This window comes from Dipteris shenzhenensis, chromosome 7 (assembly GCF_047967505.1).
Source record: "Dipteris shenzhenensis isolate YYH24624 ecotype China chromosome 7, Dip_SZ_1.0, whole genome shotgun sequence".
NCBI classification, from domain to species: domain Eukaryota; kingdom Viridiplantae; phylum Streptophyta; class Polypodiopsida; order Gleicheniales; family Dipteridaceae; genus Dipteris; species Dipteris shenzhenensis.
The window spans coordinates 10715497-10743357 of NC_141602.1; the positions used below are offsets into that span (position 1 = coordinate 10715497).

At 50.9% G+C, this 27861-nt stretch overlaps 1 protein-coding gene across 2 annotated transcripts in view; it reads left to right on the forward strand.

The window, feature by feature from the left end:
* The window catches only part of TRE1 (trehalase 1), an 86563-nt gene that overhangs the window by 9073 nt on the left and 49629 nt on the right, over positions 1–27861 (forward strand). For both annotated transcript variants that reach the window (XM_087376986.1, XM_087376985.1), the window contains exons 4-8: positions 4647–4762; positions 5049–5149; positions 5311–5417; positions 5520–5592; positions 5934–6113. In XM_087376986.1, coding sequence (XP_087233112.1) covers positions 4647–4762; positions 5049–5149; positions 5311–5417; positions 5520–5592; positions 5934–6113 — 577 coding nt within the window. The remainder of the gene's footprint in view (positions 1–4646; positions 4763–5048; positions 5150–5310; positions 5418–5519; positions 5593–5933; positions 6114–27861) is intronic.

Sequence of the window (27861 nt, forward strand, 5' to 3'; positions counted from 1 at the left end):
TAGGCCAAGCCTTGCAGAATCGAGCACGCCTCTCGATAGTCACTCTAGAGCCTGGAGTCCCACGTCCCAGGTGGAGCGTAGAGTGTAGATGATATCCTGCCAGATGGCGACCAGGGTAGCCGAGGGTGGAACCGGATGCTCACCCATCACGAGACTGGAGCGAGCCACCCAAAAATGTTCCACGCAATGATACTACCTACCACGTCCCAAACACTATCCTTTGGAGGAGAAGGGGGAGCTAGGCTATCAGGAGGGACTGCCTCATGGAGTGCTATCCTCTGAATGCTTTGACCTTGTATCCGGTAGGGTGGGGAGATCTCATCAATTTGGAACACGTGTCCTCCCTTAGTCAACTAGGCCACCATCTCTCAGGTGTAGTCTCTCTGAAGACTCTGCATACAGGTCATGATCCTGAGGGCTCCCATCTAGATCCTCGCTGCACTACGATAGCTCCAAAGGCAGTGCGAGATCTCGTCTAAATGAAACAAAAGCAGCAGAGCAACAATGGCACTGCCCCTCCACTTGCATCTGCTCCAACCACGGTCCGATGGGCAAGCCTCCGTGGACGGCCAGCCAAAAGAAGTAGGATATCTTCCTTGGCCGCAAACTAGACCATAACCGCGTCCAAAACCTGGAACGGACATCCCGGGGCACTCTCTGGGTCACCCAATGCCACTCCCTCGAGGGGGTCCACCTCGAAGAGTCCATCTGAAGCCTCCTGCCAATACGTGTGGTGTAGTAAAAGAAGGGCACCTCGTCCATCTGCTCGGCAAGGCGGCCCCTGGAGGGCCAGAACCACTCTCCAAGATCCCACTGGACCTCTCTCAAGGGTCTACCCTCCCACAGCCAGAGGCACCATCTGGGGGCATCCTGCTCTGAGATACTGGGAGGGTCAATGTGCCACTCCTTCCCCAAATGTCCCACCACTCTAATCATCTGCCAGTGAATCCCATCAAGACTTCCATCCATCTCAGGGTCTCTCTCAGTGAGCGGATGAAGTGGGCCTCCAGGTCCTACACAGAAGAAGCTAGTGTGCGTGCTACCTCGCTGCATCATCATCCTCAAGGGGACACCAATCCGAGAAAACTGCCCCAACCAAATGTTGTCCCTCCAAACGCGAAGTCCCTCCCACCAGGACTCAAGGAAGGCTAGGTCAATCTCTCTCATACGCTGCCTTGCCCCTCGCAAATGCGCTACGGCGCCAAGCCTTGCCTCTGCCTTCATGGGTAATCTGCTCCATTTGCCAAAAGACCCGGCTAGATCACTATCTCACTGTGCCCAACCAATGTGAGTCTGCTGCCCCGAGCATACGCCCCTCTTGATCTCGGATCTTTGGGTGCCACATAAGGGGCTAGCGCTCAAACTCCTCTCTGCATCTGGGCGAAGCACAGATGAGACCCCCTACTAGTCTCTGCTAGACCTCATGAAGGCTCCTCATCAAGGGGGAACCCTTCCCTATAAGGGGGGCCTCTGAGATAATCCATTTGTGTGAAAGCTACCATTGTCCCCCAGTGGTGCGTGGGGTGTTCCTGAGAAGCCCTCGCTGTAAGAGGAGCTTCCAAGGCTCTGCACCTGGGGTGAGGCCGCAAACAACCAACGTGCATCTTCGGATCAATGATACCCAAGCCTTGCAATGCCTGCGGCATGATCACCGTCTGCCAAGCGACTCGGGCTGTAGTATTCCGCGTGCCATCCGAACCTGCCCAAAGGAAGTTCCGAACCAACCATCGGAGCTGCCCAATGCATCCTTTGTAAAAGCACCAGTAGGAGGCGATATACCAGGCCGTGGCAAGAAGGACCTAGTTTGCCACTAAGGCACGACCTGCTAGGGGAGCTTGGCTGAGCTTCAGTAGAGAAGCTTGCGCCGAACACTCTCAAGGACTGGGGCATTCTATTGTAATGTCAATACCAACCTGGCAACCGAGGTATCTCGCTGTCTAGCCCTGCAGTATCCAACTGAAGCCAAAGTCACTCCCCCACTCACGAATCTCCTGTGTCTCCTCATAGCCCGTGAAGAAACTTATGGACTTTGTCCAGTTGATCCGCGCGCCTGAGGCCTTGCAATAAATAGCCAAGGCTCCCTTGACTCTCTCCAAGCTCATTGTGGTTCCCTCAGTATACAAGGCCGTGTAATCCGCAAACTCAGAGTCAAGCAATTCCTCCTCCTGTCTGATTGGGAGCCTCAACCCTGTGAGGCCCGCCACATGTGATGTCAAGTAGTAGCCCAAAGCCTCTGCCACAAACAAGAAGAGGAAGGGAGCGAGTGGCAGCCCTATCAAACCGAGCGAGAGAGAGGAAAGGCCTGGCCCGTGTGTCCTCCGATAAGTATTTGGCTAGAGCTCCCCGCATAAAGCGCAGAAACTGCTCTGACCCATCTGTTTGAGAAACCCAATCTCTGCGTAGTACCCTCCAGAAAGGACCACTCCACCCTGTCGTAGGCCTTCTCAAAATCCAAGAGAAGGATGGCTAGCAGCTGTGACTCCTCCTTGGACCAATCCACTTCCTCCTAGAACATGAAGATGTTGTCCAAAGATGCTGCGCTTCGAGACGAACCCCATCTGTGTGTCATGGATGATGTCAGTAAGATGGGGCCGTAACTGCAAGCTCAAAACCTTGGCAAGGATCTTGTATGCAGTGTCAAGCAGACTCTCCATTACCGGATGTCTGACCTATCTCCCCCTTTCGAGATCAAACAAATCCACCCCCTGCTCAAGGACTGAGGGAGGGAGCCCGTGTCAAAAATCTCCTGGTATGCTAGTCGGAAAGGGGTGGAGATAATCTCCCAGAAGTTCCGGAAGAAGGCCGGATTCAAGCCATCCTCGCCAGGACACTTCTGGGTCGGGAGAGCCTTGAGGGCTTCCCAGAGCTCCTCATCTGTGAAAGGCTCCTCCAGTTTGCTGCATAAATCCTATGAGACTACTGTCGGAACGTGATCCCAAACTACCTCTCGGGCTACAATACCAGCTGGAGTCATCCTCTCCGTCTGAAAGCGCTGGCTGTAAAAACTTGTAGTCAGGTCTAATATCTCCTATTGTCCTATTGCAGGGGACCACTCCTCCAGACCTCTCCCTGGGAGAAGGTGGTGTCGCCGTTTGATGTCTATTGCTGAGAACATATGCTCCTGAATCAAAAGGATGTCCACTGTCCGCCCTACCACTGCCCTCTGCAACTCCTGCCGGAGTATCAAGTATTGCGGTTGACTACAAGTATAGTCGTGGAGCCCGTGCACGTTCCAACTCACTATGGTCCAGCTCATGAGGATGGGGGTGCAGAGAACAAGGGTCTCCTCTGAGTGGGTTCCTGTTCCTGAAAGACTGCCTTATGTGACTTTGTCGGGGTTTGGAGGGCGAATAGTCTGTGTCTGTGCGACGACGTACTAGGGTGGATACCAACTCAATGCCAATCTTCCGTGCCCACTTCATCATGAAGGAGACTTCCACCCCGAACAGCTCCGCACACTTCTGGAGGGGCTAGTAGTATGCTTGATCCACCTTTGCCTCAAGCGACAATCTGATAACTCCTACCGCCAAACCACACGTCGGCTCCTCTCGCATGAAGCTCAGGTGAAAATTCACCTACGCACCATGGGCGTACCAAAGGTTTAGTCCATGTGCTCCCATCCACTCGTCCACCATGTGTGAAATCTGATCTCCCATCATGGCATCAAACACCTCTGGGGTCCACTTCTCCAACCTTGTGGAGGCGAACTGGAAACTCCAAACAGGGTGTGTCTAAGAGCCCACTGCGCTGATCAAACCCCCCTTCCGTGGTTGTAGGATCATAAGCGTACCTCCAGCAGTAAAGGATAAGAGTCCGGGATCGCCAAATAATTCCAGGGTCCCAACCTCCAGAAGTCCCGCAGTAAGGGATGCCCAGGCTGGAGGTTTGGAATTCTTGATCAGGAGGACAAGCCCCATCCCTCTGGCTCCCTCCCCCTAATGGGCCTGATGCTGCGATGAGGGAGCAGAAGGAGACGTCGTCTATGAAGGAGCGGAGAGGGGAAGGGGGAAGAGAGCGTGCGGGGGAGGAAGGAGGGGTGGAGAAGAGGGCGGAAGAGGCGGAGGGGGAGATGACAGGGGAGGCGAGATGGCGGAGGGCTGCGCTGGCAGGGGGCGCAGCTGACGAAGGGGGAGGAAGAAGGGCGGGGTGTGGGGGCGGTGGAGCAGCGGGACGGGCTGCAAGGCGGAAGGGCGGCGACGGGGCTGCGGGAAGGCAGAAGGGGTGGGGCGGACAGCGGGGCAGCCAGGAAGAATATCTGTCTATATCAAAAGCGCCACCCTAGTAAACCTGAAACCTCAACCCTCTATCAAATACCCATTAAGGCCTTGTGTTGTTTGAAGATCAGTTTTCTGAATGTACTTTGATACTATTTTAATTTTATGATAACCTGTCTGATTGAAAATTCATAAGGGCTTTTCCAGTACAGTTGTTCTATTCTTGTGTCCCTACATGCATTTATATTTTTGTTCCTGTGAATACCTCTTTATTTTTCTTTTCCATCAATTTATGAACATCGTTCCTTTAACGAAAGGACTTATCAAGCAAGAGCACATGTCTGTTGATAATATGGGCCCAAGCAGATCCTACTGCTTCCAGTTTCTTTGAGGCAGATTCACTACAATGGGTTTAATCTTTTTGAAATGCAGCCAGCCTCCTTTTCTCAGCGCTATGGTCCGGGAAATTTACGGAGCAACTGCTGATACTCCTCTATTGGAAAAAGCTTTGCCTGTACTCATTCAAGAACACAAATACTGGACTTCAGGTCAAGCATTCTCGTTTTCTTATACTTACCCAAAGATACACTGGTTTGAAGGACTTAGAAGCATTTGAAGATTTGTAACTTTCTGACTCTTTCTGAAGCTCTTCCATCTCTCTAAGTTGATCCTTCGGCTTTCTGTGTTTGTTTCTGCTTGCTAGTTGGGAGATTAATAGCATCTAGTTAGCACAAGGATTTTCCGTGTCGTGTATATATCTGCAGTGCTTTTCAATGCAAAAGATTATCATTTTTTCTTTTGTCTTTCTGTGGTTATGAAATATCTTCTGCACAGATCCAAAGCAGGTGACTATTGTAGATAAAAAAGGCTGCAAGCACTCACTGAGCAGGTATTATGCTGACTGGAAGGCGCCACGGCCAGAGTCCTTCACTATTGTGAGTGCTGATAAACACATTCTTTAAGGTTTAGTAATATTTGTGAACTTTGGAGTCCAAAAACCATCCCTTATCATGCAATATGTCCCTTGTGCCCTTTTCCGGTTTATTGTATTTCCTCTAGTCAGTGAGCCACAAGTGCTTTGTACTTCTCCTTCTAGGATAAACAAGTGGCAGAAGGGGTACCAGGAAGTGAGCGACAGTTTTTGTATCATGATATTGCTTCAACGGCTGAAAGTGGTTGGGACTTCAGCTCACGCTGGATGCGGTTAGTCTTACCATAGTATAGTCACTATGCTATTTTACCTTCATAGTTTCAGTCCTTTTGGACTGGGAAGTAATAATGTAGGGTTTGCAACTATGCTTGCAGTGACCATCAGAACCTGACCACTCTGTTCACTTCATCAATTGTACCTGCTGATTTGAATGCTTATTTGTTTCAGGTTTGTGTCTAACTACAAATAACCCTCTATATGATGTGGAAAAGTCTTACGCTTCCACCATTTTATTGTTTTTTCCCCAACACAAAATGCAGTGAAAACAGCATAGAACACTCTTCAGTCTTGTATCTATTTGAGAATTCTATACTTCTTGAACCAAAAGAATGTGAAGAGCAAGGGACAATCCTTTAAATTTCTACTATATAGAATGCTTAATCCCATATCCAAAAATCTTTAGCGTATGATTTGTTAAGATTTCCCAATGGTCTGATATCAAGAATCCAAGAGTTTTCTGCTGATGTCTCACGCTTTCTTTTATTTGGTGGTTGTAAAAACAATGGCAGATGGAAAACAATATAGCCTTCATGGCAGGACTTCTAGGGAACAAAACTGTAGCTGCAAAGTTTGCAAAGGCAGCCAAAGCCAGGAAGTTAGCAATACACTCTATTCTGTGGAATGCTGATAAAGGCCATTGGTTAGACTATAAATTGCATCAGCATGAATGTGAAACTCAATCACATCAGGTGCAGTGCTTCTCCTCCTCTCCCTCTTTTTGGTGTAGCTTATGATTTTATGTTTTCTCATTCTATTTTACAAAAATGTAGAGCAAATGATATTATTAAAACAGTGGTGTTTGCATTTCTATTTGAAACGATTTTTTATATCTGTTGACTTAGACTGGGGTCATCTGTGTGTGTGTGTGTGTGTGTGATGGGTACTATGGACCATTTGGACACAGAGACTGCATTCTAGGATGGGTCAACAGTTTCCTCAGGCATATATTTTCTTCAGAATGTCCCTCAAGCAATCCTTATATGACAGTTTTGCTGCAAGGGACTTGGATGCCAATAGCCTTGAAGTGTTCTCTACCTGTTTTTGAGTTCTTCCATTGGGCTCTTTTTTTGAGTCTCATGTCAGTGAGTGGGAGACTTCCCATCTTGTAAATTTATGATAATATAAATACACTGGATTTTACCAAAAAAAAAAGAGTGTGTGTGTGTATGGCGAGTTCTCCTTGGCATTTTTCCATCTGGACAGTTACTCGCACACAGACATATTGCTTCAACTGTTTGTCACAGATGCTCGCACTCGTGCTCCACATCTTTTGGTCCTATTTAAATACTTCTGATTTCATTGCTCTCATCAGACAGAGGCTTCGACAACGATTTCCTACTGTTACTTTTGGCAGATTTTTCTGGTTGTTTGGATTTCATCCCCAGAGACAGGGTTTTGATTTATTTTTTATATGGGTGTGATATTGGACCCTATGGACTTTATGGATTTGGTGATCTATACTGAGATCTTTTCTTGAGTAGTAACTACTTCGTTTTTTGAAGCAGCTATGAATGTAATTATTATATAAAAATAAAAGCTTTCTTCTCACTTAGGTGTGTGTGGATGGATAGATACGCTCAGGAGTCCTAGTTTCTCACGGCAACTCCCCATGGATATAGAAATTATAGAGGCATAAAGGTAGTGGCAGTTTCTAGAATTATGGGAGAAGAGCGGCTGCTATCGTCCCTTATGTAAGGCCCATGAGCTTCCCCATTTGAGGATCTCTAGGGTCAAGACATTTGTGCAATGAGTGGCCGAGTGTCCACACGCTTGTTTGAAACAACTTTAATGTCTAACAGTGCATTGATCTCCGACACCAAGTCCAGTGCTCTTCCTTTATTACAAAACACACATGTGAAGTTTTGTGGAGTGTGTCATGCCTGTTTCGTGGTCAGTATAGAGGAGCTATCTTGATTATGAAGAATGATGATGCCCACTACTTGAGGATAAGATTCAATAAGGAGGCCCCCTCATTACAGTGGGATTGTACATAATCACTTGAGACACGTGCCTCCTTTTCTTAAAGATGCTACATGAAGCAGCCCTTCTTTCATTCCCTCATTAAGAGGACCGATGAGACTTGCACCATGGTTTGCCTAGTATGACAAGGCATGCAAGGAGTTAAGGCACCTTGCATCCAATTGTTTTCTGTGATGCCAAGAGAGTTTACAGACAAGTCATCGAAAGAAAAAAGAGGTGGGCTGTGGTTGACAATCAGAATGAAATTGCTTGATTATAGCAACTTCATAGACTTTTGAAGTAGACTTCTTGCAGGAAATTCCCCACTGGTGTATTTGATTCACAAGATTATGCCCACCTCGATTTGGAGGCCCCATGATATCCTGAGTAATCAAAAACCACATGAATCTGGGGATCTGACCAATGTGCTTTAGATTGCACACTGAAACCAAGCGTATCCTCTCAACTATCTAACAAAAAACCTATGACTTGAAGAGGGATGCACCTACCTACCATCCATTTGATATGCCTATGCTGTCTCCTATCACTTCAAAGGGACAGTTGCATCTATCTGACTAGTCAGTCGAAGTCTGTGATCTTCAAGAAGATCATTGAAAACTTTGATGAACCCAAATAAGAAGCAGGACCTCTCTACCTAGACCACTGCCCATATCTCGAGGCACTGAGTTATGCCATTCTCATGCAAAATAGAGTCACTCTACATACCTAACTGAAGGCCCTCTTTTTTTTATAAATGAAAGGACTTCTATTAAGTATGAAAGAAGCCCCAAGAGCAAAGCTCATGGCAAAAACACATCATGCAGGGCATGAGAAAGAAGACACCCTGAGTAGGTAAACAATGTGCTCATCATAGAGCACTAAAAGTGCCACATCAACATGTGATGGACTCCAAGAGGAACGGGAGCCAACTCCACTCCTTGAGGAAAATGGTTCCCTTGGCAGAAGCTGCCCAAGAAGACTCTTGCATGCTTTCCCAAACGGCGATCAAGGTGTGTACAATATCGGCCCAAATACTAGCCAATGTGTGTGAAGGGTGGATCTGGGAGCTGTGTAAGGCCTTTGTGCATCTGGATCTCCAAATTTGCTATGCTGAAATGCCGGCCAGAATCTCTGAAGAAGTGTCTAGTGCAGCATGTGCAGGTCTATAAGGGAGGCCAGGAACGTCATCCAAAGATCATGACTCACCTAAATGTCGTCAAGTCAAAAAAATCCCATGAAGAGTCATGCCTCCCATCAAACACCTAAGGCCCTGAAAGAGAGAGCCAAGCCAGCGAACCCCAAGTCATGAAGAAGGGATAATGATCCAAGTGAAGCCAAAATCCAACCCCAAGGCAAGATAGTCCTCATCATTGATCCAAAATCCATTGGATTTATGCCAATTAATATGTGCCCATATTGCAAGGTAAAACAAATCCAAAGCTATCCTAAAAGCTATAAGGGTGTGAGGGAGGTTTTCAAATAAACTGTTGTGTCATTTGCAAACTCATTTTCTAAAAGCTCTTCAGCCCATCTAAGGAGCTGTCTCAAACCAAGGATGTTTGCCTGAGATTGGAGGAAAGCTCATAGCCTCTGCCACGTACAAATATAACAGAGGGACAAGAGGGCATCCCTGTGGAATGATCTGGAATCTGTAGCACCTCTGATAAGAACCCAATTGTAAGCTGATGTGTAAAGGGACGGCACACCTCTGATCCATGAATTAGAAGAAACAGATGCAGCAGCGTACCCTGCAGAAAAGCCCCAATCTACTCAATCATAAGTTTCTTGAAATCCAAGATTAGAATAGCAAGGTCCATCTCTCTATGTAGCCCACTCAGAGGCCTCCTAAATGAAAATATATGGTAAAACATATTGCAAATTCAGTCTGTGTGCCATGTATCAAGTCTGGAAGTAGGGGCTATAGATGAAGGCTGATTGCCTTCACTAGAATTTTATGTGCAGTGCCCAAAATTGTTATCAGCCTCCACAGATTTGTCAACATCCTAGTACCTCCCTTAGGGATGAGATGGATGAGATCGATAGTAGATGATTCTGACACCAGAGTCACAAATGCTCTGCAGAGAAGAAGTAATATGATGACTGATGTCCTCCAGAAGGTAATGAAAGAAGAGGGGGTCAAACCATCTGAACCTAGGCACTTACCCTAATAAGGGCAAGTAAAGCAATCCTAAATTCCAAGTAAGTGAAAGGTACATCATTAGAGATCCTCATATCCTTCAACACTGGGACTGTCAACTAGACCCTCATATCATGTCTCTACGACACTGGGACTGTCTAGCAGATCCTCAGTATCTACAATGAACAGGGAAGTATAAAAATCAGAAGCAATTGCAAGACTCCGTTGATGAAAGAAAAGTGGTAGGGAACCTAGTGAAGAGCCTATGCAACTGAAGACAAGACGGGTGTCTCTTTCTCATTCCATGGTAATGTTTACCAGTTCAGCATGCATGGTCTTGCCTCAGATAGCCAGGAGTAACGTTCATGAAAGCAAAAGGAGAGAAAAAAAACAACCAGCAAAATCATAATTCAATTAGCTCTGTAGATGAGGTTGGGACTCCCTATGGGATCAGACTAGCAATATGGGCTCCAATAGAAATAGAGCAAATGAGCATGTACCGGGACCACAATGACTTGAGATGATACCCTCAACAGGCCACAAACAAGCACAAAGACACCAGGAAGACTCTGAACCGAGATGGCACAAGTGACACGATGAACAAGAGTCAATCAGGCGGGAATAATGCACATCTGTGGTACCACAAGCGATAGGAATGAGCCACAACTCCTGCAGGTCATCCAAGATCCTCCAGACTTCAGTCGAACAGGTCCTCACCCTTCCTTGTCCACACGTATGGGCAACTTCCCAATCAGCATTGTCTTCACGTACGCAGCAATCTCTCCTCAGTGTATGAGCAGTCTCCTGCGCAATCCTTTGGCTTTTCTCCTCAAATTCTCGTTCACCTCAAGAACAAGCGATCAGCAGCTCTTCAAATACCAACGACAGAAATCCATCAAAGGGGGGGGCAAGCTTTGTACGTGCGCCTCAAGCAAGCAAAGCTCTCTCTCACAATCAGCGCAAAAGGCAGTGTAGACCACCAGCGATGTACAATCAGCGCACACTTCTTCCTCTTCTCCAAAAAAACAGAGTCGTCACCTTCTCTCCTGCTTTCTGAAAGCCTCTCTCCCCTTCTGTACAATCCGTGCTCCTCTATAATGCAGCGTCAACTCCTTTTGGAAAATCCTTCATGCCACCCACGTAATGAGCCAAGTCTCCACGTATTGCAACATTGGCTCCACGTAAAATCATAGCTTCGTCATGCAAGCCACCTCTCTACGTAAATTTTCCACGTCATTGCCTCCTTTTACCACTCTTCTATGTTGCCTCAAAAACCATTGCACCAAGACCATTGCTCACACAATTGGGGTCGCATTTCACTAGCACACAACCATCCTTCAAAATAAGGTATTTTGATGCATGCCCACACATTTACCACATTGGATGTAACACAGATATTGACATAACATTCCATGCACAAAAGACCATTTACCACACGTAAAAAAACACAAAAAACTTTTACATTTGACATTCAACCACCGACCCCGTCACACATGGGTACATTGCTCTGGAGTGCATCCATATTACGTTTTCATCACTTCCCATAGAAAGTTCCTACAAACATTTTATTCATAGTCAAATATTTACATCATATCATCTTTTTTCGGGAAAAGATGTCTTTGGAACCAGAAAAAAACCCATCACTAGCTAACTATGTGCACCTATGTGTCTCCCTACATTATTCATAGTGCTAGTATTTTATTGTTTTTTTTGTCTTATCATGTTTTGCCCAACCCCAAGCTGCAGACATTCATGTCTTGCAGTCAAACATAATTTTGAGGTCTTCAGAGATGTCCTCATCCATGAGGTCTTCAGTCCCGCCTTCTTGCATCACAAGAGGGCCACATGTGTTTACTTGCATTATCCTAATCACATATTTCTTCAACCTTAGCCCATTGACTCTATTCTTATGCAACATCCCGTCCAAATCAGCCAGTTGATAAGATCCATTTGGGTACTTCTTCACTACCTGATATGGTCCTTCCCACTTAGTCACAAACCGTGTCTTGAAAGTGAAATCACACTAGATCACAATCAGAAGCATAATGCAAGCCAAGAGAGAGAGTGCCATGGACATATCTAAGAACCCTCTTTGCTGCATTCCAATGTGTGACCGTCGGACAATGCATGAACTGGCTCAAAAGCCCTATGGCATAGGCAATATCAGTCCGTGTGGAGCATAGATATATCAAACTGCCAACCAACTGCCGGTACAAAGTGCCATCAAACTTTTCAGTAGTATCATGCTTACTCAGCTTGAGTCCCTTTTCAAGCCACAGGCTTACAGTTCTCCATCTTAAATTTCTGCCACAACCCCTTCGAATACTTTGTCCGTGACATAAAAATCCCATATGGGTCTGCCAAAACTCAATGCCAACACAATAATGCAATAGGCCCAAATCTGTCATGTCAAAGTTGTGACATAAAGCGGACTGCATTGCTGTAATTTGCTGCAAATCACTACCAGTGAGTATGACATCATCCACATATAGTACCAACATGACCAATTCTGATTTTTGCTGCAGAACATACAGATTTGGCTCTATAAAAAAACTGATGTATCTTCTGATACCACGCACAAGGTGCTTGCTTCAGCCCATATAGAGCCTTCTTGAGCTTGCTTACCTTGTGCTCTTGTCCCTTCACCTCAAAACCTTGGGGCTGATGTACATAGACCTCCTCTTTAGGATCTCCATTGAGGAAAGCGGTCTTGACATCCATCTGGTACACTGACCAACCATAAAATGCAGCAAGAGAGATGACAAAACGAATGGTGGTCATCTTGGCGACTGGAGCAAAAGTCTTCTCATAATCTATCCCCTCCTCTTGTGCATACCCCTTGGCAACCAAACGGGCTTTGTATTTCTCAACTATGCCATCTGAATGGTATTTCACCTTATAAATCCATTTCGTGCCAACCACATTTTTCCCAATGGGCGCATGAACCAAGTCCCATGTGACATTCTTCTCAATGGATTTAATCTCAGCTTCCATAGCTTTCTGCCATGTCGGATCATGCTGAGCATCCTTGAAGCTCTGAGGCTCATTTTCAACTTTCATCACTGAGGTCATCAATGCAAAATTGACCTTTTTCTGATTTTTCCGAGTGTTGGCCTTGGTTTTCCCCAAAGTAGGCTGATCCTTAGCATCTTGAATGGTCAACCTTGCCCAACGTGGAATAGATTTCTCTATTGTACCACTCGGGGCTGCATCAACATCTTTAGTGTTACGCTCTAGCCGAGGTAGCATGACCTCCGAAGAATCAGTCGACATTTCCCTTAAAGGATCTATGTTTGTAATATATCTGTTTGCGCTTCATGTAAATGATCGAGAGGGAATTAATGTCAAGGTCCTAGGTGAGGGTTGATAGCACTAGACTAGGTGGATCTAAGGCTAAGGGCCTAATGCAAGAAATGTGCCTAGGGGCAATTGGAATTAAAGTATCCCAAGAGAGGGGTGAAAAGATGCATTAGGAAAGGCCCTATGATGATGACATGTGGCATCTAGATCCATCTAGGGAGATGGGGCTTGTTGGAGTTAGTGAGAGAAAGGAGAATGAGCTTTTACGTGATTTTGCTGATTTCAACTTCTCTGTCAGCTTTCACGCTCTAACAGGAATTGGCTGGGAGGATACTCGTGGTGCTACTCCCGTGATATGCACTAGTAAATAGAGAAAGTCTGTAATATTTGGTATCAGAGCTTCAGGCTGGACGAACGGGATTTGGGGCATTGGAACGCTTGTAGTGAGAGTGTCATGATCATTCGTAAGGGAGTGCTGACGATTGGGACAGCGTGATGCAGTCGAGCTAACAGAGCGTTGACAGCTTGCAGATGGTTCGTGGAGATACGTGATGTGACATAGTAGATGAGCGGAGAATTGCGTATGTAGAGCACAGGCTGCTATTTGGTATTAGTGTAATCTGAAGCGTTCGTTCGGATTTCCGTTGACGGAGGCAAGAGAAGGAATTGAGAGTAGGATTAGCCTGTGAATTGACGACGATACGTGATTGACGAATTACGAGGTGGCTGGACGGGCGACTTTGTGGATCTTAGCATCGAGGCAGCTCACTCCTACGCGAACCAGTGGAAGAACAGATTGCTAAGGGCGGCTACTCCATCCGACTGGAACCTCCTGATCGCTCTAAGACCTGCTGTCTCATTTGGGTAAGATTTGCAGGGATGTGTTGAAAGGAGATCGCGTAGGAAGAGAGCGCAGAACATCTGCGTAGCGATGGATGACACGCGGGCAGTGGCTCGTGAACGGGGAGGCCTACAACGCGATAAGTGATTTTTGGGATTCCTTAACATCGAATTTATGACCAAGGAGCACTTTACCTTTCATCATTTTCTGTTTTGCTAGAGACAGATTCGGTTTTCGTGGGTTGCTAGGTTGCATGAAGGAGAAGATGCCATAGATGTGTTAGTAGTTGTAATAGACTTGGGAGCTTCTCCAAAAAAATAAATAAATTTTGTGGACAATCTTTGAGACTATGCTTGTGTATATGCCTTTGTGATAAAGTCAGTTGATGCAGGAATTTCCCTAGTACAGGGAAAGTGGTTTGGGGTATATTGTGATATATGCTTGTGTCAAATGCCTAGTTAGTGTGAATCTGGGATTGCAGGTTTTCCCTAGAATAGGGAATTGTGTCAGAGTGTCAGTATACTGAATTTTGTCTGTTTGTAAGTGCTGTGTTTCAGCGGTGTTTTTATTTCTTATTTTTTCTTTTTTAAAAAAGAACACCCATTGACCTGAATGGAAGCAGAAGAAGGAGCTTCCTGGAGGGACCTTGGTGAGTCAGGAGTCCGGCCGACCCAGCAGGTGTCGCGCCCAGTAGCTCACACCTTGTCTGGTAGGATTGCATTACTTGAGGATGCCTTGCAGCAGTTATTAGCGCAACAGTTACAAGCCAATGCAGGGCAGTCTGAACTAAGAAGAGTGATACATAGTATGTCTGCCAGGCCTTCTCGAGATGAGAAAGGAAAGGCTCCAATGGAACCGGAGTCTAGTGTCCATACGGTCGAGCCTAGAAAGGCTAAAGTACCTAATATTGCCAATTATAGGCCGAAAAAGTATTCTTGTTGGATGAATGACCGTAGTTCTGATGTCATTGAGACTTGGTTACACAAATGGGACGAGGCGTTCACCATTTGTGAAATCAGAAATGATATCAAGAAGATCCGCGAGGCCACCTACATGTTTAGTGAGGCAGCGGATCGGTCGTGGATTAAACAACAAAAAGATGGTATTGCATCCACTACCTCGGAGGGGTTTAAAAGAGAATTCAGGAAACACTTCTTACCTCCTGACGAAGCATCCCCAGCTTGGGATTAGTATAGAAACCTTCGTCAGAGAAATTTGTCAGTGGCAGAATTTACAGATAAGTTTCGAGAGAGCATAATGATGAACCCCTAACTCAATCAATCCAAGTGAAAGATTTCATATTTGGATTGAATGATCGGATTAAAATGGAAGTTCGGGCTAAGTATGCGAACACGTTGGATGATGCAATAGCCATAGCCTTGAACTATGAAGATGCCAAGGGCAGCAGGCCAAGTGGGTTTGCGCAGGTCGGAACCCAGTATGGGTACCAGAAGAAATCTAGGTTTAAGAAGAAGTGGATTAGTAAAGGGAGTGGTTCTCAACCGAGTGGTCAAGGCAAGCAGGCGAAACCAGCTGAAACTCCTAAATCAAGTACCACCATTGGAGTGAAGAGAAAAGTAACACCAATGGCAGCCCGGGCTTGGTCAAAGTCTCCCTTAAACCCAGAGCAAAGAGAAAAAGCGAGGAGAGAAGGCTTGTGTTTTGGTTGTTTTCAGCCTCATCAGTGGAAGGATTGTCCACGAAATAAGGATCGTCGAATGGCTGAGATGGTAGTCTCAGAATGCGATGTGGAGATGGAGGGAAGTCCCAGAGCGGAACAGACGCAGATTCAACTAGCGGGATCTTCTCAGAGGTCAGTACCTTGTTTGTTATGTGTGTCTGTTGCTAAGCTAGTAACGAGTGCACCTGATAACATCCCATCTAAGCCCGCAGCAACAGGGTATACAGCCTTTAATGATACGGAGTTAATTAAGATGAAAGAGCAAGTGGCCAATCATGATGTCGTTGTGTTGTTTGACTCGGCGTCAACGCACAATGTGATTAACTCCAAGCTCGTGAAGAGGCTGAAGTTAAAGACTAGCCCATTTGACTATGTGTATACAGTCAGGATGACAGATGGAAGTTCAACTGAAGTATGGGACCAAAGGGTTACCCAGTTGAAGCTTCATATTCAGGACTATGCTAAGAAGCTTGATTTTGAAATGACTAAGCTTGTTCATGCAGATATAGCCCTAGGTATGGCGTGGCATTCTAGGAAGAATCCAGCCATTGATTGGAAAAAGCACGTATATCAATTCAAGATGAATGATGTGCTTTATGTCTTACGAGGTGAAAAATATGTACCTCAGGGACTGTTGGTTTCCGTGATGGAAATCCGAAAAGCTCAAGAAGAGTTTTTATTCCTTTGTATGGCATTAGTAGAGCCGGTTGATGATTCTTCGGCTAGCACTGATGTTGTTCAAAGTGGTGAGGTGGCCAAGCTGGCTAATCTAATAGCAGAGGAGTTCTCTGAATGTTTTAGGGATGAGTTACCTTATGGGTTACCTCTAGAGCGGAATGTTCAGCATAAGATTGAACTGATCCGGGGGGCAAAACCTGTAAATAGACCTCCCTATAGAATGAGTTTTAATGAAGAAGCGGAGGTGCGTAGACAACTGGAAGAATACCTCAAGTTGGGGCAGATTCAACCAAGTTTCTCACCTTTTGCTTCGCTAGTGATATTAAAGAAGAAAAAGGATGATATGTTTCGCCTCTGTATAGATTACAGAGCATTGAATAATATCACTGCCAAGCACAGGTATCCGATGGCTCGGATTGATGATTTGCTAGATGCATTACATGGAGCCATGATTTTTAGCAAAATAGATCTTAAGTGTGGCTACCATCACATCCGGATTAGAGCCGAGGATGTGCACAAAACCACTTTCAGAAGCAGGTTTGGTCATTATGAGTTTTTGGTAATGCCCTTCGGACTTACCAATGCTCCAGCTACATTCGTCATGCTTATGAATGATTTACTACGTCCGTATATCGGAAAGTTTGTAGTAATCCTCGCCAGTTTTTTCCCTGAGCTGCTCCTCCTCCCCGTGAGCTACTGCCCTCCCCTCTCCCTCTCTCAGCCAGCCCCCTCTCCCTCTCCCTCTCCCTCTCTCAGCCAGCCCCCTGTCCCTCTCTCTCCCCCTCGCTGCCCCCCCCTCGCTGCTCCTCCTTTCCCTCCCCTCTTGCCAGCCCCCTCTCCCTCCTCCCTCACCCTCCCTCTCCCCTTCCTCCTCCCCGCCCTCCCTCTCCCCCCCCCCCCCCCCGCTACCCCCTACCTCTCCCCCCCCGCCCAACCTCTCCCCCACCTGTCAGCCCCCCCGCCTCCCTTCTCCTCCCCCGTCCCCTCCCCCGTCATCCCTCTCCCTCGCCAGCCCCCCCCCCCCACTGCCCCCCTCCCCGCTGCCCTCCCTGTCCCCCGCCAGCCCCCCCGCCCCCTTCTCCTCCTCCGCCCTCCCTCTCCCCCCCGCCTCCCCCCCTCGCCCTCCCTCTCCCCCCCCGCTGCTTTCCCCCTCCCCGCTGCCCCCTTCTCCTCTGCCCTCCCTCTCCCCTGCCAGCCCCCTTCTCCTCCCCCGCCCCCCTCCCTCCCCCATGCTCTCCCCCCCCCCCCCCCCCCCGGGAAAAAAAAAAAAAAAGAGAGTTATTTAAAAAAAAAAAAAAAACCTCCTCCCTCTCCCTCCCTGCCCCCTTCCTCCCTATCTCAGCTCCCCACGCCTCCCCCTCAGCCTACCTCCGTCTCCCCTCTCTTTCTCCTTCTTCCTGCCCCTCTCTTTCCCTTCCCTTCCCCTCTCTCCTACCCTCTCTTTCTCCTTCTTCCTGCGCCCACGTTCAGGGCGTCCTTGGCAGTAGTTTCACAGACGGAGCTTTTTTAGTGTTGGAATCGGCCTTTTCACATCGATTGGTGAATGGATCCCCATTCAGCCGATCTCCGTCCACCTCCACCGGCCACGAGAACCGTCGTTTTTTCAGAAGACGAGCTGTAGCAGCTCAAGAAAGATGTGGAATTAGAGGACTCCACATCACTTTTCGCCCGCATCTTTGGGTCACACCCTTCCTGATCGCAGGCTAGAGGCTGGATGCTGGCGGCGTTACCAGGAGACCTCGCCCCTCACCTCAGTGATATTCGACTTTTGGGACGTGGATTCTTCCAAGTGGTTTTCGACTCCCACGAGTCCACAATCCTTGTTCTCAAAGCTAATCCTCTTGCTTTGGGTTCAAGGAGGATCTTTCTTTTGCCCTACACCTTGGGCTTCGATCCGGTCGAGGAGGACAGGCAGGTCACATCACTGTTCATTAGGTTTCCTGGTCTTCCTCAGGTCTACCATCGACTGCTTGCCACTATCGGAGCCACATTCGGAGTGGTCACGGAGATCCCCTCCCTTCCTGGCATGCTTTCTTCCTTGGCAGAGGCAGTCAGTGCAGACGGGGTACCTCGTGTTAGGGTCATTGTCTCTGACCCTAATATCTCAGATGACCACATTATGCTTCAGCGTCTAGATGGCTCTCTCTTTCGACAGAGAGTCGAGATTTCAGATAGACAGGACGAGTGCAGGATTTGCAGGACCCTTGGGCACTTTGCTAGAGACTGCCCAAGGAAGAGAAAAAGACCCAAGAGGTCTTCTTGTGCGGCTCCTTCACGTACTACCACGACTGCACCTCCCCAGCACCCTGTACCACGCACTCCAGGACCACCAAGAGCAACAGGGCGCCCTGCTTTGCGCACCCCAGGACCACCAGGGGTAGCAGGGCGCCCAATGCCCGCAGCACACCCAGTACCACGATGGAGAGCTATCAGAGCAGCTCCCTTACCTCAGGAGGAGACTTTTGATCATGTTCAGACAGATGCCTTCCAGACTCCAGAGGTGGATGTTGCTATAGCTCCAGACACTACAGTTTCACATCAGGAGGGGCCTTTAGATCCACCAGCCCTAGTCACTTTGGTCTCTGACCCCTTGGTTTCTGACCACGAGGGGACTACAAGTACTTCTTCCCCGCAGACTGTTCCTGCCACAGTCAGGACAACCGAGAAAGTGTAGGCATAGATGAGGGCTCCTGATTCCTCTTCACCCCAGCCACAGGCCTCCTCAACCCCCAGCTCCAGTTCTGCTGATAGAGGCCTGGCAGGTCCTTCTCCTCCATCTTCCACGAGTGCAGGTCCTCTTTACACTCCTCGGCTAGACTTGCTTATCAGAAATTATTTTTCGGCACTGGCAGATTCAGCGACTTTCATGGATGATGAGGAGTTTGTGCCCTCCACCTTAGGGGTCCCGGTCATTGGGATTCCTTCTGACAAGGCCTCCCTTTCAGTAGGTGTGGGGATCCTTTCACCTGTTGAGTTTCCTGCCCTCAACAGGAGTTTTTCGGCCCAGGGGAAGCTAGTCTCCTCTACTAGGTCGAGTAAGCCTTTCCATCCAGCATCCTCCTGTCGATGAGGATAGTCAGCTGGAACATACAGGGCCTAGGCGGAGTTCCACACCGTCGCCGTAGGCAGCTGATCCGGAACCATCCGGAACCAGCTTCATCCAGGCGTCACTGGAGGTGCTATTGATATCCTTTTTATCCAGGAACACAAGCTAGATGCCAGCGATTGCTCTGAGTCTGGCAAATTGCTTTCAGGACATACCTTCTGGTCGCCTGCTATGGGCATAAGCGGAGGTACTTGCATTTCGGTCTCTCTTTCTATTCTCCCCTTGGTTGCTGGTCATGGTATTATCTCCCCTTCTAGAGCTCAATGGATCATTATTTTGATTGGAGGACGTAAGATTGGTCTTCTCAATCTTTATGCTCCCAACAACAGAGCGGAGCGGATCTCCTTTTGGAAGGAGTTACTCTCTTGGGCCCTCATTGCAGATTCTTGGATCATTGGTGGTGACTTCAACATGGTTGAGTTGCCTTCAGACAAAAAGGGAGGCAGACAGGGTGGAATTCATTATATGGAGAGGGCAGCCTGGGATGCCTTTCTCTTTCAGTTCAGTGGCAGAGACACTTGGTTGGATGATGCCTTTCATATTATGCCACAGTCACTCCTGTACTCTTGGTCGAACAGGACAATACACATGCCCATTCATGCACGGATTGACAGATTTTATGTAGACGATTGGGCACTTGACAGAGGAGGATCTGTATGCATTTCTACTGGGGTTTCCACCTCAGATCATTTTCCAGTGGTGTTGCAGATTCTTGAGCCTCATCGGAGAGGACGCTCTGCCAGTGTCAGGATTCCGGATGCTTTTTATGCAGAGGAGAGCCTCACGGAGGATATTTTACAGATTTGGGTTTCTCACATACAGGGTGGAGCTGTTATCCATCTTAGGTAGCTGCAGCCTTATCTGGAATTAGTGACTATTATCATTCAGTCGCTGATTCTAGGAGATGTGAGATTCTCAGATGTGAGATTGGTATACGCCAGCAGTTAGCATCCCTTCAGAGGGAAGAGCAGAAGAGGCCCACAGATGCTTGGATTCAGGAGCGCCTTGCTGCAACAAGGGCTCATTTGCAGACATTGTTGGATCAGAGAGCAGAGTATGCCTTTCATGCACGCGAATCCTTTTGGATTCAGATGGGTGGCAGGGTCAACAAACACTTTTTCTCTACTCATGGGCCCAGACATAGTTTTTTTTTTTCCGAAAAAACAGTTCTAATTATATTACTTCGAGAACAAGATACAAGAGGTCAGCTTATAGCTGACGGGCTGCGTTCACAAACCGGACGCAGCCCAAAAGGTAGCATAATAAATCATACTCTCACGAAGGAATATGCCGAGTGTGAATGAACAGCCATCGGGGTGGTGAGTAGTGCCACCGAAGGCCCTGCGTAGTCTGCTCGAAGAAGAGGCTCTGTGTATCCCAAGCCTGGAGGAAGCGTCTCCGCTTCTCCTGACCAGCCCGGGAGTCTCCCTGAATCTGGTCCCACTGGCCTCTGAGGGTATGAATAATCTCACTCCAAATCTCCGCCATAATCTGGGCAGTCGATAAGGAGGTGCCACCGAGGATCTGCGCGCAGCGCGAGGTCCAGATGTGCCATCCTGTAATGCTGCTGATAATCTCCCAGACTGGCTGCCTCTCCCGAACTCCTGTATCAGCCTCTGCTAGGTGCTGTGGGATACCCTCGAGCGGCCCCCACGTCCCCTGTGTGATAAGGAAAGTGGGGTCCTGCTGGCATGCCTCGAACAAGTGGTGAAGACCAGGTGCGGTGCTGCACCAACAGAACGCGCCCCAAGTGATCACTCCTAGCTCTGGTGCTGCACGAGTAAGAAGCCCGAAAGTCCACCTCCACACTTCCTGGGCGCGCGTGCAGCTCCACAGGCAGTGTTTTGGTGACTCCTCATCCTCATGGCAAATCTGACAGCAACCGTCCTGGCCTATCTGCCTCAACCAGCTCCCCACTGGAAGACCTTTGTGGGTAAGAAGCCACAGGAAGTATGAGATCTTCCGCGGCCGCCAGCTCTCCCACAAGGCCTTCCAGAAAGCCTGCAAAAAGAACCTGGAAATACCCTGTGCGTACCAGCTAGGACGCTGGGTGGGGGGGCGGCTCTGCATCCTCCCGAGAACTCGCCTGCCCAGAGTCGTGCTGTAAGCGAAGAAGGAAGTCGGCCCCTGTCCTGTCACAATCTCTGGCCACCACCACTCTCCTGGGTCCCACTCAAGCTCTGACAAGGCCCGCCCCTCCCAGAGCCAAAGACGCCAAAGCTGCAACTGGTCCTGCTCGATACTAGGGTCGGTATGCCAGACCTTCCCCAGAAGGCCTACGACCCTAACCCTCTGCCACGGGAGTAGGGGGTCGATGAGCGCATCCTCTCTCCTGAGTCGTCCGTCCCCTGAAACCGCGAAGAAGGCGATAGAGGAGTCATCCAAACGTCCTGCGACCACCAGTGGGATGCCACGGGGGGTGAACTGTCCCAGCCAGTGGGTGTCTCCAGGCATGAGGACCTGAGGCTCAGGTGGGGCCAACCAAGCGGCTGGGATCGCACCGTCGATCTCCGTGCGTCTCGCCTGGACTCCGCGTGCACCTCCCGCTGCGTCTGCAAGATCGGCCATCTCCAGATGTCTGTACGTATCCCTCCAAACTCGAAGGGACCGGGCTGGCCCCCTCATCCAGCCGTCCCACCTGATATGTGATCTCTCCCCCAACTGAAGGCCCTCGGCGTCTCTGACCTGCCCATTCCAGACGAGCGGCTGGCGATCGATCTCCTCCTGACAGCTGGGCTGGGACTGAATGAGACTGAGACGGAGCCGCCTCCAAACCATGAGGAGGCTACGAACGAGTGGGGAGCGGGGCGGAAGTGAAGATCCACCTGAAGGACGGTAGCCACTCTCCACCTCGGCGCGGGACACAAGAGCCGACTCCCTGCTGAAGTAACATCTTCCACGTCTGCCCCCCTGGGGTCAAACCGCGGATGATAAGCTTGCTTAACAAGGCCTGACTCTGAAGCTCTGGATCAATGATCCCCAGACCCCCCTCCGCCTGCGGAAGAATGACTGTCTGCCAAGCAACCCTGGCTCTGGTATCTCTCTGCCCATCCTCCCCAGACCAAAGAAAGTTCCGAACCAACCTCCTGAGCTGTGCCACGCTGGATCTCGAGAAGCACCAACAGGAAGCCACATACCAAGCCGTGGCTAGAAGGACCTGGTTAACTACTAAAGCACGACCTGCAAGGGACAGCTTAGCAGTGCTCCAGAAAGCCAGCTTCCGTCGGATGGAATCTAGCACCGGGAGAAACTGCTGAGCTGGCGTAATGTCTAGGCCAACCTGGAAGCCAAGGTATCTAGCTGTCTGTCCACGTGGAATCCATCTGAAGCCCAGGAATCGCCCCCACTGAGAACACGCCCCCGGGTCTGTGAGAAAACCAACTGATTTGTTCCAGTTGATTTTCGCACCAGCGGCCGAGCAGAAAACCTCCAGGGCCATCCGCACCCTCTCTAGCATCCTCTCATCGTCCTGGACATAAAGGGCTGTATCATCTGCGTACTCTGAGTCCAGAAGCTCCGTGTCCTCCCGGAGTGGAAGGCGAACACCCCTGAGCCCTGTGGACCTCGCCCGAAGGTAGTAAGTCATGGCCTCGGCGAAGAAGAGAAACAGATAAGGAGCCAGGGGACAGCCCTGACGTACTGATCTCTCCAAGCTGAAACGCTCACCCATCCTGCCTCCAATGATGACCCTACTAGACGCTGTCCTGTACAAAGCTGAGATACCCTGAATCCAGCCTGCCGGGAAACCTAGCCGCTCCAGAGTCCCCTCCAAAAAGGACCAATCCACGCGATCGTAGGCCTTCTCGAAGTCGAGAAGTAAAATGGCAAGGTGTGAACCACTGTACTGAGCCCACTCCGCCGCCTCTGAAAAGGTGAAGACATTATCCAGGATACTGCGATCCTGGACAAAGCCTGTCTGAGTGTCATGGACGAGGTCTGGGAGTAGAGGTCGAACTCTGGCACTGATCATCTTGGCGAGGATTTTGTAGGCAGTGGTAAGGAGAGTGATCGGACGCCACTGGCGGATCTCCTGTCTATCTCCTCCCTTCGGGATGAGGCAAATCAGTCCCGAGGAAAGGCTCTCTGGCATCTGACCGCTGCTGAAAATCCCCTGCAGAGCTGCAAGGAGGGGCTGATGGATCTGGTCCCAGAAGGAGGTGAAGAAAGCTCGGGATAGCCCATCCTCACCTGGGCATTTCTGCCCATCAATAGCCATCAAGGCCTCCAACATCTCATCCGCGGTGAACGGCGCCAACAACGTCGCCTGCATGCTGGGCTGGACCAGGGATGGAATGTGCCTCCACACCTCCTCACGGTCACGACTAGCACGAGGGGCAAGTGGCTCCTGCTGGAAGAGGGTCCTGTAGAAGTCAGTGGCCAACCCCAGGACCTCCCCCGGGTCCGTAACAATGTGACCATCCGCTGTCCTGAGACTCCGTAGCTGATCACCTGCAGCTCTCTGGCCGTGTGTCCTGAAGAACTCCCTGCACATCCGGTCACCCTTCCGGGCCCAGAAGGAGAGAGAGACGTGATAGGAGAACTCGGAGCGACGCTGGAGGGTCTCCTCCAAGAGGGCTCTGGCTCGAAGGGCCTGGATCCGAAGCTCCTCCGAGCCCGGGGAAGACTGCTGAAGTCGCTGAATGGAGGCGAGGTCCCTCCGAAGAGCTCTCTCTCTGCCCCACCAATCCTGTCGAACCTGTAGGGCTGCGAGCTGGCAGATCTGGCTGGACTCCTGCAGAGCCTGCGCGACCGAGTCTACCAGATCCATGCCCTCCCCCCAGTCTCTGTCCCAAAGACTGCAAATGCTGCTACGGACGTCCACCCTCGAGAAGATGGAATCGGGAATCCTGCATGATCGGGGGGGGAGAGTCTGGGCTGCCGAATCTAATGAGAGGAGCACAGGCGCATGGTCGGATAGTGTCGTCCCTGGAACAATGCCCGCCTGGCCACCTCTGCTGATGGCCCAATCACTGACATAAAACCTATCAAGCCGCTCCAGGAGTCTGCCTCCTTCCCTGCGGAAGCCCCAAGAGAAGTCCAGGCTCCCATGCCAACGCCGGAAGGACGGGTCTCTCCAACTGTCCCTCCCTCCTGTCGCGAAGATGAAAGAGTCCCAAGCTGACTGCTCTGCCTGAGCCATACCTGTGAACTCCGGATCTCTACCCTGCTGGTCCTCCAAGGTCTCCAGGTTGTTGAAGTCTCCTCCAACAATCCAGGAATCCATGTCTGGAAGAATCCCTGTAAGTGTCCTCCAGAAGGTGGCTCTGCATCTGAGGTCTGTGGGAGCATAAATGTTGAGGATTCCTATCTTGGATCCCTCCAAATTCAGGCCTACCCAAAGGGCTCGGCCTGGGATCAACGTGCCGTGACCGAAAACTGACTGAGCTAACTGCTCGCACACGGAGGTACAGACCCCCCCGCTCCTCCCCTGTGCGCCGATCGAAGGCTCCCAATAAGTGTAGGAGCGTCCAGGGAGAACCTTCCCGCAGCTACGGGCATGAGCCGCAGAAAGCTTGTGCTCCTGGAGCAGCAGTACATCCAATCGACCAATCACTGCAGGCTGAAGTTCCTGACGCAAAATGAGCTTCCTGGGACCACGGGTACTCGAAGAGTGAAACCCGTTCACATTCCAGGATACGAGGTGTAGGCTCATGGAGAGGGATGGGGGGCTGCGAACAGCTGTCTGCTCGCAGAAGAAGTCGAAGAAGAATCAGACAGATCGGAGTGGAGGCGCTGCCGCTTGTGAGAAGGTTTGGAGGGGGAGACGGGGTCGTCCTGCCCGTTCTTCAACACCTTCAGCAAAGGCGAGAGGCCTCTAGTGCCATGAACAAATGCTTTCTCGAGCCAGCTCGAGATCTCTGAAGCGGTCATCCCGTAGAAGGTTCGGAGTTTCTGTTGGGACCAAGCTCTGACATCCTGGGGAAGAGGCCATGCCAGGGGGGGTCTGAGGATCACGATCAATCGGAAACGTTTGGCAGCGCAACGCCACCGCAAGCGCACATCGCCCTCGGACCACTGAGTCTCGAGGAGCTGCCCACCGGACGGGCCTATCCAGGAGCAAATCTGGGCGTGTGTCTGCTCTCTGAGAGCCTCCCACACCGAGTCGTCTGTCCAGGTCTCGGTGCCAACGCTGAGGAACGTGAAGGCGAAGCTAGGGCCATCCCTGGGAGCCAAGGCACCAATCCTCCCATCCGCCCCTTTGCGGAGCATGAAGATACTAATGTCGAGACAAGCCGGGAAGGTCCCAAGGTCGGCCACATCCAGGTAGTCCCAGGGGCCAGATCTGTAAAAGTCTCGAGGGAGCTCTCTCTCCTGGAGCTGAGACCCAGCTGAGTCTGCCACTGAGGGGCTAGCGGGAAGGGAAACCTGCTCCACTGGTGGTACAGACACCGGGTGTCCTGCAAGCGGGGGAGGAGGGGGAGGAGGCTCCGGGATAGGCGACTCGGGCTCCACGGAGGCGACTGGCGGAGAAGGTGGAGGAGGTGGAGCGGAGGCTGCACTCGGCTGGGAAGGCGACGGTGCAGCTAACTCTGTAGGAGGGGCGAGGGGAGCAGGGGGGGGAGGGGGATGGGGATGCATCTGGAACTGGGGCTGAGAGGGAGGGGGAGGGGGAGGGGACTGAGGAAAAGGAGGCGGGGGCTGAAACTGCGGGGCGGGCGAAGGGGGGGGAAACTGGGGAAACTGGGGAGAAGGCGGGGGGGTGGGAGAGAGGAGGATCTGAGGCTGTGGAGGGCGGCCTGCCGTCGAAGAAGAGGCTCTCCCAGGTCCCTGGGGCATCTGCCTGTCAGGTCTGTGGAGTGCTGCTGCAGGAATGGTGACCTCTGCCTCCTTGCCTTTATCCGAAATCTTCTTATTCTTTCCTCTTTTCCTTCGAACCTCGGTCCAACCGCCCACTACCTCTGGCCCAGGCTCCGACTGCCTCGGCTCCTCCTGACGTGGCTGTCCGGGGGGGGGAGGTGGGGGCGGAGGGGGCGGGGGCGGGGAGGGTCGAGACGAGCTGGCAAAGCGTGGACAAGCAGCCGCCAAGTGCCCAAAGCCATGGCACCGCAGGCACTGACCTGGCTGTCCGGTGACTATCATGCTCTGGGTGATACTGCCGGCACCTGTAACGATCTCGATCACTGCAGGGAGAGTCGCAGGATCCGCCACAGCCACACGGACTCGGGGAGCTCCTACCGTGGTCACCGCGTCGGCAAAGGTGTCGTGCATAACCCAGCCAAAATGGGAGCCCAAGTCCCTGACAATCGGCCGCAACTCAGTAGCAAGCCCTGGAAAAACTAGTGTCACTGGGTGGCGAGGTATACGGAACCGAGTATCGAAATCCGCTGCGCTGAAACCACGGTACCACGGGACTATCATGATGATCTTCCCATCCACCGATGTGGGGGAACCGGCAATCAGATTGCTCACAGCTTTCTCACTGGAGAGTTTGAGCCAGAAGATGCCCCTTCCCATAAGGGCCACCTCCTCGATATGGCCATCCTCTAGCAAGAGAGTGGACTGGAGCCAGTCCCTGATGGTAGACCTGGAGGGGGAGTGTCCAATGACTCTACCGTAAACAGAGGTACGAGCAAAGTCACTGGCTACCTCCTGAACACGAGATGATTGTTGCTCTGTCAGGATAACGCGGTAGGCAACTGGAGAGGGAGGGTCCGACTGGGCCTCCGGATCCGGGCTGGGGGCCGCCATACCGCCAAGACTAACTGCAAGCTTCCGATGAAGAAAAACAGGCTGCCACCCAAGAAGAGATGAAGCGGCGGTGGAGCCTGGGGGTGAGGCGGGCGAGGCGAAATGAAGGGTCGGAGGGGTCGAAGCGGAGGGCGGGGCGGAGGCTGCGGGATGCGGGGAGTACGGAAGGGGCGGGAGGGCGGGGGGGGGGGGGGGTGCAGTTGGAATGGCGGGGGTGGAGGGGTGAAGCGGGGGGGCGGGGGGAGCGGAATGAGGCGGGGCGGGTGAAGCGAGGGGGTGAAGGAGCAGCGAGGGGGCGGGTTGGAGCGGGGGGATGGCGAGGGAGCAGCGAGGGGCGGAGTGGAGCGGAGGCGGGTCGAGGGCGAGGCGGGCTGGAGAGAAAGAGGGGGGGGGGGGGGGGGGGGACGAGGCGAGGCGAGGCGGGATGGAGCGGAGGGGGCGGCTGGAGCGGCGGCAAGGGGGGGGGGTTGGAGCGGGGGCGAGGGGCGGGTTGGAGCGAGGGGGCGGGATGGAGCGGAGGTAGGGGCGGGATGGAGCGAGGGGGCGGGATGGAGCGAGGGGCGGCTGGAGCGGAGGTGAGGCGAGGGGTAGCGGGGTGCCGGCGGGGGGGGGAGGAGAGGGGACGGGGGTCGAGGGCGGACGGGAGGGGTGGAGGTGGACGCGGCGAGAGGGGGGGGGAGCGAAGGGGAGGTAGGGGCTAACGGCGAGGGGGGGAGGGGAAGCTCGCAGGAGCTGGCATGGGCCCAGACATAGTAGAAATAGTGTTTCGCAGCTTGTTGACTCAGACGGGGTGTTACAGTCAGATCCTGATGCTGTCATGCATGTAGCTTCAGATTTTTTTGCATCCCTTCTTACTGCAGATCCAGGCACATAGGCCATTGATGATGCCAGAGAGGTTATTTGGCAGTGTATCCCTGTATTGGTGAAGGATGAGATGTATGTTTCTCTGGATGCACCTTTCACCAATGCAAAATTCAAGACTGCATTACTTGCTCTTCACAAGGGCAAGTGCCTAGGTTCAAATGGACTTACCCCCTCCTTTTTTA